The sequence below is a fragment of the Pseudonaja textilis genome, chromosome 7 (assembly GCF_049901715.1).
Source record: "Pseudonaja textilis isolate UNSWEBS1 chromosome 7, rPseTex1.2, whole genome shotgun sequence".
In the NCBI taxonomy this organism is placed as follows: Eukaryota; Metazoa; Chordata; class Lepidosauria; order Squamata; family Elapidae; genus Pseudonaja; species Pseudonaja textilis.
Window position 1 is genome coordinate 4322374 of NC_141996.1, and position 19667 is coordinate 4342040.

General features: G+C 44.1%; 1 protein-coding gene and 1 long non-coding RNA gene across 2 annotated transcripts in view; one reads left to right on the top strand and one right to left on the bottom strand.

The window, feature by feature from the left end:
- The window catches only part of MOGAT2 (monoacylglycerol O-acyltransferase 2), a 17598-nt gene extending 17385 nt beyond the window's left edge, over positions 1-213 (bottom strand). The window contains exon 1 of the mRNA XM_026706822.2: positions 120-213. Coding sequence (XP_026562607.1) covers positions 120-213 — 94 coding nt within the window. The remainder of the gene's footprint in view (positions 1-119) is intronic.
- LOC148125225 (uncharacterized) overlaps positions 1-8503 on the top strand; it is a 9722-nt gene extending 1219 nt beyond the window's left edge. Inside the window, exons 2-3 of the long non-coding RNA XR_015744394.1 lie at positions 124-344; positions 8478-8503. This is a non-coding gene — a long non-coding RNA (uncharacterized LOC148125225). The remainder of the gene's footprint in view (positions 1-123; positions 345-8477) is intronic.
- The last annotated feature ends 11164 nt before the right edge of the window (positions 8504-19667 follow it).

A 19667-nucleotide genomic window follows, 5' to 3' on the forward strand; every position in this document is an offset into this window, starting at 1 on the left:
CTCCTTAAAAAGCAGCCCCCTCCCATCCTCCACCTGCACCCTCCTCCCCACACCCCACCCCCCCAGCCTCCAGATTCTTAAAAATGTCACCCGAATTAAATATATATATATATTTTTACCCAGGCACAAGAAACTGAACACCCATTGAAGCACGGCAGCCGTTTGGAGCCTTCTCTCCAGCGGGATGTTGCGAGGGGCGAATTCGACCTTCATCCTTGCAGCCAAGCCGTCTCTCAGGCCCAAGGAACCGATCCAGCACTGCGCCGTCGTCGGTTGTGGGAGGAAGGGGCAAAGTCTGTGGCCTCTGCCCATCCAGGGAGAGCAGGGCGATGGGTGCAATTAGGGTAATTAATATGGAAATCTGGAGGAAACCCAGCCCCTTCTGGCACCCTGGACCGGTGAAGTGTGTTACGGCTGGCTGTTAAAGTCTGGCTTCTCTGGGGATGGAGGAAAGCACCTCTCCGCTACCTCAGCCCCCAAAAGAGCAGAAACGTTCAAGAGAATAAAATAGAATAATGAATAGAATGGAATGGAGTGGAATGGAATGGAATGGAATGGAGTGGAGTGGAGTGGAGTGGAATAGAATAGAATAGAATAGAATAGAATAGAATAGAATAGAATAGAATAGAATAGAATAGAATAGAATAGAATAGAATAGAATCAAGAATAAATAGAAAAGAATAAGGGATAGAATAGATTAAGGGATAGAATAGAATAGAATAGAATAGAATAGAATAGAATAGAATAGAATAGAATAGAATAGAATCAATAATAAATAGAAAAGAATAAGGGACAGAATAGATTAAGGATAGGATAGAATAGAATAGAATAGAATAGAATAGAATAGAATAGAATAGGATAGGATAGGATAGGATAGGATAGGATAGGATAGGATAGGATAGGATAGGATAGGATAGGATAGGATAGGATCAGGAATAAAATAGAATCAAGAATAAATAGAATAGATTAAGGGATAGAATAGAATAGAATCAAGAATAAGAATAGAATCAACAATAAGAATAGTATAGAATAGTATAGAATAGAATAACAGAATAAGAATAGAATAGAATAGAACAGAATCAGGAATAGAATAGAATCAATAATAAATAGAAAAGAATAAGGGACAGAATAGATTAAGGATAGGATAGAATAGAATAGAATAGAATAGAATAGAATAGGATAGGATAGGATAGGATAGGATAGGATAGGATAGGATAGGATAGGATAGAATCAGGAATAAAATAGAATCAAGAATAAATAGAATAGATTAAGGGATAGAATAGAATAGAATCAAGAATAAGAATAGAATCAACAATAAGAATAGTATAGAATAGTATAGAATAGAATAACAGAATAAGAATAGAATAGAATAGAATAGAATAGAATAGAATAGAATAGAATCAAGAATAAATAGAAAAGAATAAGGGATAGAATAGATTAAGGGATAGAATAGAATAGAATAGAATAGAATAGAATAGAATAGAATAGAATCAATAATAAATAGAAAAGAATAAGGGACAGAATAGATTAAGGATAGGATAGAATAGAATAGAATAGAATAGAATAGAATAGAATAGGATAGGATAGGATAGGATAGGATAGGATAGGATAGGATAGGATAGGATAGGATAGGATAGGATAGGATCAGGAATAAAATAGAATCAAGAATAAATAGAATAGATTAAGGGATAGAATAGAATAGAATCAAGAATAAGAATAGAATCAACAATAAGAATAGTATAGAATAGTATAGAATAGAATAACAGAATAAGAATAGAATAGAATAGAACAGAATCAGGAATAGAATAGAATCAATAATAAATAGAAAAGAATAAGGGACAGAATAGATTAAGGATAGGATAGAATAGAATAGAATAGAATAGAATAGAATAGGATAGGATAGGATAGGATAGGATAGGATAGGATAGGATAGGATAGAATCAGGAATAAAATAGAATCAAGAATAAATAGAATAGATTAAGGGATAGAATAGAATAGAATCAAGAATAAGAATAGAATCAACAATAAGAATAGTATAGAATAGTATAGAATAGAATAACAGAATAAGAATAGAATAGAATAGAATAGAATAGAATAGAATAGAATAGAATAGAATAGAACAGAATCAGGAATAGAATAGAATCAATAATAAATAGAAAAGAATAAGGGACAGAATAGATTAAGGGATAGAATAGAATAGAATAGGATAGGATAGGATAGGATAGGATAGGATAGAATCAGGAATAGAATAGAATCAAGAATAAATAGAATAGACTAAGGGATAGAATAAATTAAGAGATAGAATGAATAGAATAGAACAGAACAGAATAGAATAGAATAGAATAGAATAGAATAGAATAGAATAGAATAACAGAGTTGGAAGGGACCTTGGAGGTCTTCTAGTCCAACCCCCTGCTTAGGCAGGAAACCCTATACCACTTCAGACAAATGGTTGTCCAATCTTTTCTTAAAAACCTCCAGTGAGGGAGCATCCACAGCTTCTAGAGGCAAGTTGTTCCACTGGTTAATTCTTCTCACAGTCAGGAAATTTCTCCTTAGTTCAAGGTTGCTTCTCTCCTTGATGAGTTTCCATCCGTTGCTTCTTGTCCTGCCTCTTCAGGTGTTTTGGAGAATAGCTTGACTCCTTCCTCTTCTTTGTGGCAGCCCCTCAAATATCGGAAGGCTGCTATCATGTCTCCCTTAATTCCTTCTTTCCACTAGACTAGACCTACCCAATTCCAGCAACCATTCTTCATATGTTTTATCCTCCAGTCTGCTAATCCTCTTTGCTGATCTTCTCTGCACTCTTTCTAGAATCTCAACATCTTTTTTACACCGTGGCAACCAAAACTGGATGTAGTATTCAAAGTGTGGCCTTGCCAAGGCCTTATAAAGCGGTATTAACACTTCACGTGATCTTGATTCTATCCTTCTGTTTACGCAGCCTAGAACTGTGTTGGCTTTTTTGGCAGCTGCAGCACACACCTGGCTCATCTTTAAATGATTGTCCACTAGGACTCCGACATCCCAGGTACTCCTATTGAGCAAGGTACCACCTATACTGTCCCTGTGCATTTGGTTTTTCTTGCCTATATGTAGAACCTGACTTTTTTCACCCTTGAATTTCATTTTGTTAGAAGTTGGAAGGAACTGAGGCAACTTCTCCTCTTCGCAGAGCATCCATGGAGCAACTGGAGCAGGGGTGGGATTCTACAGGTTTGCACCTATTGGCTAGAAGCAGTTGTTAACATTCTAAGCAGTTGGGAGAACCGGCTGTTAGAAGAAATTACTGGGCTAATCCTGTAAGGAAGGCAGGAAGGAAACATTCTGGTGTTGCTTACAGAAACTGCCTCTCTGTTAACCCTTATTACATTCTTGGCAGGACTAGACTTCCTGTCTCAGGAACTTCTCTGGAGTTTTTTCCCCTCCTTTTCTGGTACTTTGCTTGTGTGGAGGGACCATTCAAAGTTACAATGGCACTGAAAAAAGTGACTTATGACCGTTTTTCACACTTACGACTGTTGCAGCATCCCCACTGTCATGAGAGGCCAGGCGAGGAGATGCGTGCCTCGATGTGAGCGATGTTGAGTTGGCCACGCCCACCCAGTCACATGACCACCAAGCCACGCTTACCAACTTAGCCACGCCCACAGAACCGGTTGTTAAAAAATTTGAATCCCACCCCTGATCTGGAGAGCGCTGTGCACTCCCACCTGATGGATTTATTAGAGCTTTTTAACCTGGCTTTATTACTTCATAAGTAATACAGAACGGTAAATGTGTCTAATATTCCCTTTTCCTCCTCTTTTTTTCCCTACAACAACAACAACCCTGTGAGGTGGGATAGGCTGACAGAGAGTGAGACTGGTTCCAAGTCTCCCCGCTGGCTTTCACACCTCCTAAGGCAGAACTAGAACTCACTCTCTCCTGGTGACTGGCCAAAGGCACCCAGCTGGTTTCTACACAGGCAGGACTAGAATTCACTGTCTCCTGGTGATTGACTAAAGTCATCCAGTTAGTTTCCATGCCTAAGGCAGGACTAGAACTCACAGCCTCCTGGTGATTGGCCCAAAGTCTGCCGGCCAGCTTTCATGCCTAAGGCAGGACTAGAATTCACTGGTTCCTGGTGATTGGCACCAAAGTCAACCAGCTGGCTTTCATGCTCAAGGCAGGACTAGAATTCACTGTCTCCTAGTATTTGACTAAAGTCACCCAGTTAGTTTCCATGCCTAAGGCAGGACTAGAACTCACAGCCTCCTGGCGATTGGCCCAAAGTCTGCCGGCCAGCTTTCATGCCTAAGGCAGGACTAGAACTCACCATCTCCCAGATTTCTAGCCCAAGACGACTAAACCAAACTCCCAATGCGCTGCTGGGATGTGTCACCAAAGCACGTAAACCCTCCTGGGTTAGAGTCTTTTGTTGGGCCAAATTTCCTGTTGTTGTTTTTTTCTTTTCCAAGGCTTCTTTCCACCGTATTGTCAGAATCCCCAAACATGGAAAATATTGGAGTGCTCGTTTTACAACCTGCCATATTACGGGGACGGCAGAAATGCTGAAGACAGGTTTTCATGCGGCGTTTCTCTCCATTACAAAGAGATTTGTGGCTTCTCCATTTGAAGGAATCGACCAGCGGTGGGTGAGAGGCCATTCCTTCCATTGTGTAGACGGACGCAGAGAGAAATTTGCCAAGGAGAGGCGGGGCATTGACACAACACACCCAGGCATACAACTAAAGATAAAAAACCACACACACACACACACACACACACACACATGAAACCTTTTGCCATATTTATTTCCTCCTTTGAAAAACTTTTCTGAAGAAAATCATCATCCGAAATTATTTTTCTAAGCTGTTATTTAAAAAAAACAACAACACAGGTGGTCCTTGACTTACGACCATTCGTATAGTGGCCGTTCAAAGTTGGAAAAAAGCGACTTACGACCGTATTTCACACTTAAAACAATAGTTGTGGCATCTCGCGTGATCAAAATTTGGACTGCTTGGTCATTGGTTATGACGGTCCCTTTAACGACCGGGTGACTAACTCAACACCTGGCGAGATTCAATTTAACAGCTATGGTAATAAAGGTCGTAATATGAAAACTCCAGTGTGGTTGTGATTCGAACGCGGTCCTCCCTGGGAATTTCCCGCTTAACTCTCTGCCTTAGGAAACAAAAACTTGGTGAGGGTTAAATAACCCATTTGTGTTAAAGGGAAACGTGTACTATGGGCACTCCTTGACTTACCACATCAATTGAGCCCAAAATTTTCATTGCTGAACGAGACATTTGTTTTAAAGTGAATTTTGCCCCATTTTACAACCTTCCTTGGCACAGCTGTTAAGTCACTGCAGTTGTTAAGTCATGAACACGGTTCTTAAACTAGCTGACCTGTGTATTAGTGCAAATTACACACTCGCCTGCACGGATAAGAATATCCTTATATGCTTAGAATAGAAATAGAACAACAGAATGGGAAGGGACTTTTGAGATCCTCTAGTCCAACCCCCTGCTTAGGCAGGAAACCGTACACCACTTCAGACAAAGGGTTGTTTAATCTCTTCTTAAAAACTTCCAGCGTTGGAGCATTGACAACTTCTGGAGGCAAGTAGTTCCACTGGTTAAGTGTTTTAACTGTCAGGTAATTTTTCCTTCGTTCTAGGTTGTTTCTCTCTTTCATTCTTTTCCACCCATTCCTTCTGATCCTGCCCAATATTTCTTTATTGCTGTCAGAACAGGGGCAGCTGTTGATTAAAACAGTACAGATAATGCTTGATTTATGACTGTTCAAAGTTAGGACAGATCCCAAAAAGTACTTCCAAGTAAGTGGAGGTCAACGCGGACTCTAGCTCAGTTCTTGACAGTCTTAACAACTATAAATGTGTGAACTCCGATTTCCAGAATTCTCCAGCCAACATAGCAATAGCAGTGTAGACTTCTACACAGCTTCACGGTGCTTTCACGGCCCTCACTAAGCAGTTGACAGAGTCAGCCTATCTCCCCCAACAATCTGGGTCCTCATTTTACCTTGGAGGTCATCTAGTCCAACCCCCTTGAATGGTCACTAAGCAAACTGTTGTAAGTCAAGGACTAGCTGAATCGAAGGCTTTAGCCTCCAGCGCTCTAATCTTCTTTGTTGCTCTTCTTTGTACTCTTTCTAGAATCTCCACATCTGGGGATGCCCTTGTGGTGGGAAGTTGCCCTACTGTTATGGTTAGCCGACAGCAGGTGCGGACGGCTGAGGAGAGCGAGGACTCAGATAAGGCGCCAGGACCATCAGGGAGTGGGCTGCTGCCTTCAGAGATTGTGGGGACTGGCAGCAGTGATGAGGAGGTTCCCGAGGAGCCTATGCTAAGTGCATGTGCGCACAGGATTTCTTGCAGGAAAGAGAAGCTACAACAGCACAGGAGACTCAGGAATAAGGCTGCAAGGTAATGGCCCCTCCTTCAAGAAGATAAAAGCCAGCTTTGAATTGGACTTTCTTTGCAGGAAGCAAAAACGTTTTGAAACTCAGCCTCATGGACATTCCAGTATCCTGAGTTTGTATTTGAAGATTCTTGTATTGCAAATTATTTCTTGTCTGTTATCTTTTGGCAAGTCTTGCACAGTTCGGCAGGGCTTGTGCTTATCACAGCTAATTATTTTGCAGAAGCATTATAAGGTTTCTGTTCCCTTTGGATTTTGTTTGATTTGTTGGAAAAGGGCGTGGGTCAGAACACCTACGGATAGTGCATGAAGAAGAGAAGGTTGATTAATTGTTCTCGCTGTCTGGAAATTTCTCCCTAATTCCAGATCGATTCTCTCCTTGACAATAGTTCCAAAGGTGCTTTTTCCAAGAGACTTTCTGGGTTTTTTTACTTTGAAGGCATTTTGCTTCTCATCCAAGAAGCTTCTTCAGTTCTGACTAGATGGTCGGGAATGAAAAGATAGAAACATTTATCTAAAAAGATCAAATATGTAACAATTCATATTTTAACGGTGGCTAGATTAGCGTTTGCTCAGTGCTGGAAATCACCGTATCCTCCTACAGAACAAATGGTAATTCAGAAAATATGTGAATGTGCAGAAATGGACAAACTGACAATAGCCTTAAAAAACAAAGAGTCCTCAACATTGTACAATAATTGGAACTCTTGGTACAATTGGTTAAGCCAGAGATAAACGGACTAAAAGATAAAGGGCAATTTAAGTATAGTAGACAAGATGAGCGTATTTGAATTAATTTAGGTGAAATGGATCTTACAGACTGTCAAAAAGGATACTGTTTGCTTTTAGATGTATCTCTTTCATCTCTTACTCTTTTCTTTCCCTCTTTTTTCTTCTACATCCTTTACTCTCTTCTTTCTCCGGTTTGCTAGCCCGGATGTTCTTTTTTTTTCTTCTTTTTCTGTATGTATTGTCGATATGTTTTTAATTGTAAATTCAATAATTTTTTATTTTTTTTTAAAGGAAAGCTAGAAATGCAATGCAAGGAATATAAATGTGGTGGAATTGCAATGCTGCAAAAAATGTATTGTCATTTTGAGGGAAGGAGTTGAAACAGTTTATGTCCGGGATGTGAGGGGTCTGTAAATATTTTCATAGGCCTCTTTTTGACTCGTGCAGGATACAAGTCCTTGATTGAAGGCAGGTGGGTAGCCATTGTTTTTTCTGCAGTCCTAATTCCTCTCTGGAGTCTGTGTCTGTCCTGTTGGGTTGCAGAGCCAAACCAGACAGTGACAGAGGTGCAGATGACAGACTCCATCATTCCTCTGTAGAACTGGATCAGCAGCTCCTTTTGGGCAGTTTGAGCTTCCTGAGTTGGCGCAGAAAGAACATTCTTTGTTTTGCTTTTTTGATGACATGTTTGATGTTAGGTGTCCATTTTAAGTCATGTCATATAATAGAACCTAGAAATTTGAAGGATATGTATAACAATTGTAATGTCAGAACGGATGCACTGTGTTGTATTCTTATAATTACAATTAAAAAAATGAATCCATAGGAAAAGAAAAAATCCTTCCATCCTTCACCATTCGATCAGAGCTGAAGAAGCTTCTTGGATGTGAAGCGAAACGTCTTCAAAGAAAAACTAAGGAAGTCCAGCTGCCTCTTGGTGGGGGCGGAAAGGCACCTTTGGGACGATTATCTAGGAGAGAAACGCAACCTGGAACTAAGCAGAATTTTCCAGATCGCGAGAACAATTAACCTTCCCTTCTTCACAAAACCATCCATAGGGCAGCTTCCCAACCCACAAGGAGACTCCCAGATAAGGAAATTATACTCTTATCCATGCAGGGGAACTGTGCAAGTTGCACTAATGTACAGATTAGCTCACTGATAACCTTCTTCTTTGATGGCCAACGGTGATTGCGGTCAAGTTCTGACTCTTATCGGATAAGAAGGCGATGGCAGCCACATCACAAAGTCTGAAGGTTGATTAACGTGACTGACATCCCCTGGGCAACCGGCTGGTTTCTTTTTTATTAACAGACTGGAAGGAAGAGCTAAACTTGGGGGAAAAAGGGTGGGCGGGGAAAGGCCCTCCCCCCACCACTCCAAAGTAACAGAGGAGCCAAAGACCCAACAGCAGAGAAATCCAGAAAATAAATCTCATTTTTATTTATTTGATTTATTTGATGGTCGATCGCTTACAAGATAATAGGTATAAGAATAGACGTGAGTAAGAATACAGGAAATAGGTACGAATAAACTGGGACCATAGGACGGGGACGGTAGGCACGATGGTGCCCTTATGCACACCCCCTTACAGACCTCTTAGGAATGGGGTGAGGTCAATCGTGGCTAGTTTGAGGTTAAAGGAGTGGGGGTTACAGACCTCTTAGGAATGGTTATTCTCTCCCTTCCTTTCTCTCCTCCCTCCATTCTTTTCTCTCCTTCCTTCCTTCCTTCCTTCCTTCTTTCCTTCCTTCCTTCTTTCATTTTTTATTTTATTTATTTATTTGATTTGTCAATGGCTTACAAGATAATAGGTGTAAGAATAGACCTGAGTAAGAATACAGGAAATCGGTACGAATAAACGGGGACAATAGGACGGGGACGATAGGCACGATGGTGCATTTATGCACACCCCCTTACAGACCTCTTAGGAATGGGGTGAGGTCAATCATGGCTAGTTTAAGGTTAAAGGAGTGGGGGTTACAGACCTCTTAGGAATGGTTATTCTCTCCCTTCCTTTCTCTCCTCCCTCCATTCTTTTCTCTCCTTCCTTCTTTCCTTCTTTTATTTTTTATTTTATTTATTTATTTGATTTGTCAATGGCTTACAAGATAATAGGTGTAAGAATAGATGTGAGTAAGAATACAGGAAATAGGTACGAGTAAACGGGGACAATAGGACGGGGACGATAGGCACGATGGTGCATTTATGCACCTTTACAGACCTCTTAGGAATGAGGTGAGGTCCCTAGGACACCCTCTTCCATGCACTGAGGTACAAGCAGTCCTTGATTTAGAACTGTTCGTTGAGTGACCGGTCAAAGCTACAAGGGGCAGTGAAATAAAAAGAGTACTATGTCCATTTTCCACACTTACCACCAGGGGGTGAAATTCAAATTTTTTAACAACTGGCTCTGTGGGCGGGGCCAGGTGGGCGGGGCCAGGTGAATGGGTGGGTGTGGCTTTTTTTCAGGCCCTCCCACTATTTGGGGGGCCTTCTGAGCCTCAGGGTAGCCTCCTGGGTGAAGCAGTGAGGGGAATCCAGGTACAGCTGATCGTAGGAACAGCTGATCGTCGGGAGAAGGAAAAATGAAATACCGTAAAGAGTGACTGGGCGGGGGAGAATGCAGTCAGCAATGTCGCACATGCGCGATAAGGATTGACTGGGCAGGCGGGGGGGAGGGGCGGGCAGAGAGGGGCGGGACCAGCCAGGGCCACGATTTGCCGGTTCTCCGAAACTGTACAGAATCATAGCAACCGGTTCTATAGAACCGGTCCGAAACGGATGAATCCCACCCGTTTACCACCGTTACAGCATCCCCATGGTCCCGAGATCAACATTGATTCATACTTACGACGGTTGCAGTGTCCCGGGCTCGCGTTGATCCCCTTTTGTGACTTTCTGACAAGCACAGTCAATGGGGAAGCCAAATTCGCTTAACAACTTATCCGTGTGACTAACTTATCTGCTGCAGTGATTCCCTTAACAACTGTGGCAAGGAAGGCCGTAAAATGGGTAAAATTCACTTAACGGCTGTCTCGCTTAGCAACGGAAACTTTGGGCTCAGTGGTGGTCCTAAGCCGAGGACAACCTGGTATTTTTCTAACCAAATTGAATGATCATCTCTTGAATGCGTATATATTCTTTGCATTCGGGGATCTGTAATAATTTGACTGCTTCCCATGATGGGTTTCTGGGTAAATGGGATGCATTTTATATTTAGCATAGAATATAATGGCAGAGTTGGAAGGGACCTTGGAGGTCTTCTAGTCCAACCCCCTGCTTAGGCAGCAAACCCTAAACCATTTCAGACAAATGGATGTCCAGTGCCTTCTTACAAACTTCCGGTGTTGGAGCATTCACAACTTCTGGAGGCAAGTTGTTCCACTGGTTAATTGTCCTCCCTGTTAGAAAATTCCTCCTTAGTTCTAGGTTGCTTCTCTCCTTGATGAGTTTCCATCCGTTGCTTCTTGTCCTGCCCATTATTTCGGGCACTATTTTCTTATTGCTGTCAGAACAGGGGCAGCTGAGGACTAAAACAGTACAGATAATGCTTGATTTATGACCAGCCACTGTTCAAAGTTATGACAGATCCCCAAAAAGTACATACAAGTAAGCGGAGGCCAACGTATACTCTAGCTCAGTTCTTGACAGTCTTAACAACTATAAAATGTGTGAACTCCGATTTCCAGAATTCTCCAGCCAACATCGCAATAGCACTGCAGACTTCTATACCGCTTCACGGTGATTTCAAAGCCCTCTCTAAAGCCAGTCTCTGACTTTACAGCCTATCTCCTCCAACAATCTGGATCCCTTGGAGGTCCTCTAGCCCGACCCTGTTGAATTGTCACTAAGTGAACTGTTGTAAGTGGAGGACTAGCTGAATCGATCTTTATTCCTGTTGCTTCCAGGAGTTTGTGTGCACGTCGGTCTGAGATGCTTCTCATGAAATCCAACTGCTTCTGCGTCCGCCCTTGGAGATTCATCTTGCTTGGGAAATCCAATATACAATCTTTGACTCCCTCTTGTGACCGGAGAGAGCGAATCTTTTAGATGGCAAACTTAATGAATCTGAAACGGAATCTTTGCCAATCTTGTTCTGGTTTCAAATATGAAATGGTGTCCTAGCCAATCTGGTTCAGTTAAAACCTAAAGCCGTTAAGAGGTGGTCCTTGATGGACAGCCACTTATTTTTGTATCCATTTCAAAGTTACAACGGCGCTGAAAAAAGTGACTTACGATCAAAGGTGGGCTGCTAACGGTTCGCACCGGTTTGGCTGAACCGGATGTTAATTTTACATCTGGTTCGCCAAACCGATAGTTGCAACGACTGGTTGCCCTCCGCAGGAGAACGGAGCTGGAAAGAAGGTTAGTGGAGTGGGGAGGAAATGGGGATTTTTGCAGTAACCTTCCCCTGCCACGCCCACCAAAGCCACGCCCACCAAGCCACGAACCATTAGTAATACATTTTGAACTCAATTACTGAAGGGAATGGATATTTTACGGTATCCTTTCCCTGCCCCTCCCATCAAGCCACACTCACAGAACCGGTAGTAAAAAAAAATATGAATCCCACCACTGGTATAGGATCTCCTGGTTGAGCAGGGGGCTGGACTAGAAGATCTCCAAGGTCCCTTCCAGCTCTATTCCAACTCTGACTCCTCGTAATTCTTTATTGGGATAAAAGAAGTACATTGTATTTGATTGAGTATAGAAAAGAAACACCCATTTTTTCTTTATTTACCAGTTTTCTACATTCCCCCCCCTCCCGGGATCCTTGCTTTAAAAGGCAACAACTTCTGGGCGGTCGTTCGGGGATGGGATGCCCGATACCTGGTCAAAGAAGCCATAAAATGTCAGCGCTCCGTTCTCAGGCAACAAGAGTTGATCAAAAAGGGCAGCAGGTTTGAAAATCCCAGACCGACCATTAAAGCCACGAACACCCAGGCCCCTCCGGAGAAGACTGAAAACAGAGCGTTTGGCGTCGGTTGTCCCAGTCGGTCCTCCAGGAAAAAGATCTCCTTGTCTTGAGCTTTGCAGATCCCTTCGAGCTCCACCATCAGGCATTCCAGCTTGGCAGAACGCTTCTTCCTGTCCTCGCACCGCCGCTTGGCCGCTTCGATTTTCGCCTCCACTCGTTTAACGTCCGCCACAATTTTCTCCACCTCCTCCTTCATATGTGAAATATCCCGGTCCCGAGTAACCTTGGACGCCTGAAAGATGAACAGGTTGTTGGAGACCTTCTGGACTTTGGAATGGAGCACCTGGTTGGTCTGAGCCAAGGTCTGATTTTGGACCTCCGGAGTTGCTCTCGTGTCTTCCAGGTCTCGGAACGTCTCCTGAAATTCTTGCTCTTCCACTCCCATGCGACGGATTTGGCCTTCGGGGCTCCTGTTCTGCTCTTTCCTGATCGTAATCTCGATAACTTCTGGGTTTCCGGCCTCAAGGTTGGACACTTCGACTCTTAGGTCCCTGATCTCCTTCTTTAAGCTTTCTCGGCTGTCCATCAGAAGGGACGCTGCCGCTTTCATCATGGTCGTGGGGATGAAAGGGATCGGTTTTCAGCACCGTTCTCTGCCAATGAACAAGCAAAGTTAGAATATGTAAGAAAACGCTTGCCTTTCACAACATGTGGGGACAGATTTAACCATAGCTTCACCTGAGAGACTGTGTGTCAGGGTTCCGGCAATTGCCCTAATTGAATCATGAGCTTCAAAAGAATTCAAAAGATTTATGCCAGCATGAACCCAAATGAAGCCAACTCTGGCATACGCAATTCACAGTCACCTGTGACCCTGTTTCCCCCCGCCCCGATGTATCATAAAGCAGATTCTCCAATGAAGCACGGTTCAACCAGGCCGTGTGTCATCAATCACATTCTCCAATTAAGGATTTTCATGGGCGGAAGATCCGGTAGCCTAGCTACAATCTTTTTAAGATAAGGGTGGAATGTACTTCCGTACTGTTCCTTCAGATTCCTGCCCTCTTTGTTTATGGCAACTAGAAAACATGCATAGGAATGTTTTACGAGTTGGCACTGTGACCATCCGAGACCAAGCCAAGGCCAAAAACGCTAAAGACTTTCTGGAAGCCTGGCACTCTGCCAAAGTGGCCATCAACTGACCCATAGACATAAACAACATTTATATATTTGTGATGACCCAGGGCATGGCACAAAGGCAACACAGTCAGATAAGTAATGAGTCCCTTTATTATCTCCAACTTTGCCCCCAGCGTCCTAGTTACCTTCAGCTGGAGAAAAAACTCTCCAAGGAACAGCCTTTGACTGCAGAAAATTAAGTCCAAAACATGAGCAACACAAACTGTAACTTTAAGTCCAAACAAGTCAAACTGAAGTAATTAGCTTGACAGGCAGGAGCAAGAATTTCAGACTTGAAGGCACGGCAAAACTCACACCAGGAACACAGATGAGCCACAACAACACAGGATAAAGTCACGTTTGCTCCCAACAGCCTGCTGCACGCAGTCTGCCTTTCTTATCAACTGTCTTCCCAGCTGTGGCTAATGAAGGGAATCAGGGCCCTTTCCTCCCCCGTAAGCCATACAATTCAAGTTGCTCCCTTCTCCGTTCCTCCCTGTGTGCCCTAGGATGAAGAGGGGGTGGGCCTGGGTCTTCCTCTGAACTCTCTCTCCCTTCTTCTACCTCTCCCCTGTTCTGCCCAGCTGGACTTTGCCCTTCCCCAGTTTCTTCCACAGCCAACGAAGCCACACGCCCACCCTCTGTCAGCCGCTTGGCCTCCCCCTCCGAATCAGATTCCAACAGGGGCATGACAAGAAATGTGTATTTGTAACAAAGATGCCTCAGTACTGTTAAAGATGTTTGAGATGTGTAAAGAGAAAAAAAATGCAATAAAAATATTTTTTTTAAAAAAAAATGAACACCAACATGTCAATTAAAGGAAATTAAATCGACACACACTTCAGAATTCAGCGTCAGTGCCTCCTCCTAGGTTCCTGATGCGATGCTTGTTTATTGTGGGAATTAGAGAAACCATCATTCTGGCTACTCACCAAAGAAGCCTCAGGTCCCACGAGAGAAACAGCCTCTGCCAAATAGGCCAGCATCAACCAGAGATGTCAGAAACCCACCTGACTGGTGAGGATGTCACAATCCGCACCATCTCCAGCCAATCAGGACCGTTTATGGACGGCATCCTTTCCCAAAGGGACTGACATTTAGAGAGTACCAAGAGTCTTCAAACTTGACAGCTTTAAGACTTGTGGACTTCAACTCCCAGAATTCCTCCTTTAGTCATGTTAGCTCAGGAATCCTGGGAGTTGAAGTCCATAAGTCTTAAACTAGACCTGCCCAATTCCTGCAACCGTTCTTCATATGTTTTAGCCTCCAGTGCCCTAATCATCTTGGTTGCTCTTCTCTGCACTAAGGCCTTGGTAAGACAGTACTTGGAACACGGATTCTACGACACCAGTTATCCCATGGACCACCCTTCCTTAAAAGATTCTTGCAAACTGACTAAATGTGTAGATTGCAGCATCTATCATGCAGTTTGAGCAAAGTGATCATGGCTTATGAAAGCGTAAGGACGAATGTATTTTATGTATGCTGACAGCTTATGCACTGGAGACAAATTCCTTGTGTGTACAATCACACTTGGCCAATAAAGAATCCTATTCTATTCTGTTCTGTTCTGTTGTTCTTCTGTTCTGTTCTGTTCTATTCTATTTTATTCTTTTCTATTTTTTGTTCTATTTTCTATTTATTCTATTTTCTATTCTATTCTATTCTAGTCTCTGTTCTCTTCTCTGTTCTCTTCTATTTATTGAATCTATTGAGCAGGGGGCTGGACTAGAAAACCTCCAAGGTCCCTTCCAGCTCTCTCCTCTCCTCTCCCCTCCCCTCCCCTCCCCTCCCCTATCCTATCCTATCCTATCCTATCCTATCCTATCCTATCCTATCCTATTCTATTCTATATATTGAATCTATTGAACAGGGGGGTGGACTAGAAGACCTCCAAGGTGATTTCCAGCTTCTATTCTATTCTATTCTATTCTATTCTATTCTATTCTATTCTATTCTATTCTATTCCATTCCATTCCATTCCATTCCATTTTCTATTCTATTCTATTCCATTTTCTATTCTATTTTCTATTCTAATCTGCAGTTTTATTCTTTTCTATTTTCTATTCTATTCTCCTCCCCTTCCCTCCCCTTCCCTCCTCTCCTCTCCTCTCTTCTCCTCTCCTCTCCTCTCCTCTCTTCTCCCACTCCACTCTCTCTTCTCCAATTCCATTCCATACAATCTTCTCTTCTCTTCTCTTTTTCTCTTCTCTTCTCCTCTCCTCTCCTCTTCTCTTCTCTTCTAGCGTAAGAATGGAGAATTCATGTACTGTAGATCAGGGTTCCCCAAGCCTGTCCACCTCAAGACTTGTGGACTTCAACTCCCAGAATTCCCTAGCCCTCATGCCTTACAAGTCGGTCAAGTTTCAAAACCCGGATGTAGATAAATTAGTTTTGAGACTGCACCAAAGATTTTAAGTGAGGAATTCTTTATTGGAACAAAAGAAACATATTAAATTTCCTGTAGACAGAAAGCGAATGCAACTGTTATTCCACATCTAGTAGTTTTTGTTTTTAATTACTTTTTTTTCCACAGGACTCTTGACTTCAGAGGGCCTTCAGCCAGGGTGGATGGAGAGGGCCTTGGAAAGCCACTTGAGTCGAGGTCAACATCGGTTCCCAGGCCCCAAATCTTTGCCAAACCGGTGTGAAAATTGCAGGCCAAGCCTCATCCCCGCCCTGTTCTTCTTAATAGGAGGGAGAAGATCTTTCTTGGGTCCCCCAGGTCTTCCTCCTTCTCCTTGGCTTTCTTCCTCCTCTTACAGCAAGGAGTCCATCTCTAACCTGCCGAAGGACAATTGCTCAAACCGCTCTTCCAGAGACAGGATCTGGTTCTCCTGCGCTTCGCAGATCTTCTCCAAATCGAGCACCATGCGCTCCAGCTCCGCCGACTCCTTCTTCTCGTCCTCGTATCGCTGCTTATCCTTTTCTATTTTCGCCTCCAGCTCTTTCATGTAGCCCAGGATCTGCTCCGTCACTTGCTTGATGCGCGAAATAGCCCGGTCTTGACTCGCGCGGGACTCTTGAAACCGGACAAGTTGTTTGGAGGCCTTTTTGATTTCGGAACAGAGAGTCTTGTTGGCTTCCACTAAGATCTGGTTTCGGGCCTCCAGGGTTGCCACGGTGGCGTCCCGTTCACGGAGCATCTCTTGAAGTTCTTTCTTCTCCTGTTCCAAGTCCTTCACCATGGCTTTGAAAAGGATGGATTTGGAAGTGTGTGTGTGTCTTCCGAGCACTTTTCGAATGTCCTTCGGGTTTCTCCTTTGTTTTGTTCCAGAGAACCTTCACCTTTGGAAAAACGTCAGGGAAAAGGAGTTAAGTCAACCCGCTATTCCGAACTGAGTCATAACATTCATCTGAGAGGCTTCCAGTGGGATGCTTATGTCAACTAAAAAGATACTCTTTTTTTTAGCTGCCGGAGAAATGGAGTGGAGGGGGGGAAAAACGAGGCATTCTTGAAATGCCTAGATAATCAACTCAGCAGCCCAAGATTGTTGGAGCGTAAGGAGTTTATTGGAGAGCATGATGGATCACTCTTGGAGATGGAGGCATCCTATTGGAGAAGTCACCTCCAGGGGGTGGGGCAAAAGACCAGGGTCAAGGGGGTAACAGATGATGGGATTTAGTACGGGCTGCACCCAGCAACGCACCAACATGGCAATTTTTAATAAACCAATTAATTTTTTTCTGAGATGCGACTTTTGCTTTGAATGAGGGGGATTTGTTAGAGCCCTGACAGCTTGTTTATGGCGGGGCGGGGGAGGATTTAGAGAAACCATCACTGGGCCCACGGGTGGCCTTCAAAAATTTTGGCAAAGGGTTCTCTGCCCGGATGCTGGGTGAGCGTAGCCATGGTGGGAGTAGCCTACTCGGCCTCCTGCACCACGGCGGGGGGAGTATTTTTGCCCTCCCTGGCAGTGGTGGAATTAAAAAAAAATTACTACCGGTTCTGGAGGCGTGGTTTGGTGGGCGTGGCAGGGGAAGAATACTGCAAAATCTCCATTCCTTCCCCACCCCACTAACCTGCTTTCCAGCTCCATTCTCCTGGGCAGGGCAACCAAAGGAGACCCAGCCGATCAGCTGGGACTCAATGGGAGGCAGAGAAGAGATGGGGACGGAGCCAGTCAGAGGTGGCATTTGCCGGTTCTCTGAACTACTCAAAATTTCCACTACCGGTTCTCCAAAACTGGTCCAAACCTGCTGAAGACCACCTCTGATTCCCTCCGCACCCCACTAACCTGCTTTCCAGCTCCGTTCTCCTGGGCAGGGCAACCAAAGAAGACCCAGCCGATCAGCTGGGGCTCCATGGGAGGCAGAGAAGAGACAGGGTTCGTGGGGGCCAGTCAGAGGGTGGGATTTGCCGGTTCTCCAAACTACTCAAAATTTCCGCTACTGGTTCTCCAGAACTGGTCCGAACCTGCTGAATACCCACCTCTGCTATGGACCGATCCGGAGGCTCTCTGGAAGCCAGAAACAGGCCCATTTCCAGCCTTTCCAAACTTCCAAGGGGGGCATTTTTCACCCTTCCCAAGCCTCCATGTGCACCTGCACTTCCCTGCATCCAAAACAGGTCACGTTGGGACTCCTGGGATGGGCAGGGCAGGGTAGACGGGCCCAGCCATCCACTGACCCATAGACATAAACAACATTTACACACCATGCAAAAGAGACCAGAAGAAGGGAACGAAAAGACCGAAACATTTCTCTGCCAGCAATCCACACCCAGATTGAGCCAATTAAAAAGGAATTAAATTGACACACTCTTCAGAATAGCGTCAACGTCTTATCCAAGGTTCCCAATGAGATGCTTGTTTATTGTGGGGGATCAGAGAAACCATGATTTGGGCGACTCACCGAAAGATCCTCAGCTCCGAGAGAAATAGCCTCAGCCAAACAACCCAGCTCTGACCAGAGCAACGTCCGAGCCCAACTGTCAGAAACTGCCTTGCAGGTGAGGTCAACAATCCACACAAATCTCCAACCAATCAGGTTCCTGGATGAACCGCATTCTTCAGCTCCCGTCACTTGCTCCAGTTCCTGCCCGCCTAGCAGTTCGAAAGCATGCAAATGCGAGTAGATAAACAGGTACCACTTCGGTGGGAAGGTCACAGTGTTCCGTATAGCCATGCTGTCCACATGACCATGGAAATGGCTTTTGGGGCAACGTTGGCTTCCTCGCAGTGGTGGGATTTCAAGTTTTTTTTTAACTACCGGGTTTGTGGGCTTGGCTTGGTGGGCGTGGCTATGTGGCCATGTGACTGGGAGGCACGGCTATTTGGCCATGTGACTGGGAGACGTGGCGACATGGTCACGTGATGGGTGTAGCTATGGGGTGATGTGACTGGGGGGGGTGTCAAAAGACAGAAACTCACTTTCTGGAGCAGGGGGTTGGACTAGATGACCTCCAGCTACCTTCCAGCCCTGGATTGCTGTGCTGTTTCAAAGCATCCTCTGAAGCTGCGTCTAGTGCCAAGGTTTGTGGTCCTTCCTTCCTCCTTTTCCCTCCTTCCCTCTTCTTTTTTTCCCTTTTTCTTTCTTTCCTCCCTTTCTTTCTCCCATTCCTTCTTTCTTTTTTTTGTAGCACCCACTCTCACCCCGTTTTTGGCCTAGTGGGTCTCAGGGAACCCTCCTGGGTGCTGAAAAAAAGAATTTGGAAGCGAAGAATCAGCTGTGCCACACAATTTAATTAGCTAGAAAGCAAGAAATCCCATGATCTCCTGCTTTCTAGCTAATCTAAAAATCGTAAGGCACAGCTGATTGTCGGTTCGGTCGAACCAGTAGCATCTTTTATTACCAGTTCAGCCAAACTGGACCGAACTGGTAGAATACTACCATTCCTCCCTCAGCTAACAAGAGATGAGCACCATCCCTTAGAATCAGATACGACTGGACAAGGAAACCTTTTAGAGGTTCTTACCTGGTTTGTTGCCATGTTAATTTATATAAGAATATTCCCCGAGTTTGTCTGGGAGAGCGCGAGCACCAAGGACCCCTTATTTCAACCCTGAGCTACAAATATTCTCCTTTATTGTTATAGTTTTATGGAGGCAGTCCTCATTTTATAGTGGCTTAGTGACTTCAGGACCTACCTATATGCAACCCATATTCAAAGTTTCAACACTTCCCAGTTGCATGTTTGATTTTTGGGTGCTTGGCAACCAGCGTGTATGACCATTTGCACTGTCCTGTACAGACGTGTGTTTTATGAAGGTTTCACCAAAACCCGGCATTTATGTGTGGTTTTTGACAAAACCACAACCATACCAAATAATTGGCTCACTTAAGGACTGAGGTATTGAACAACTGTTGCATTTAGCACTTAATGGTGGTGGTGCAGTGGTTAGAATGCAGTACTGCAGGCTACTTCTGACTGCCGGCTGCCTGCAGTTGGCAGTTTGAATCTC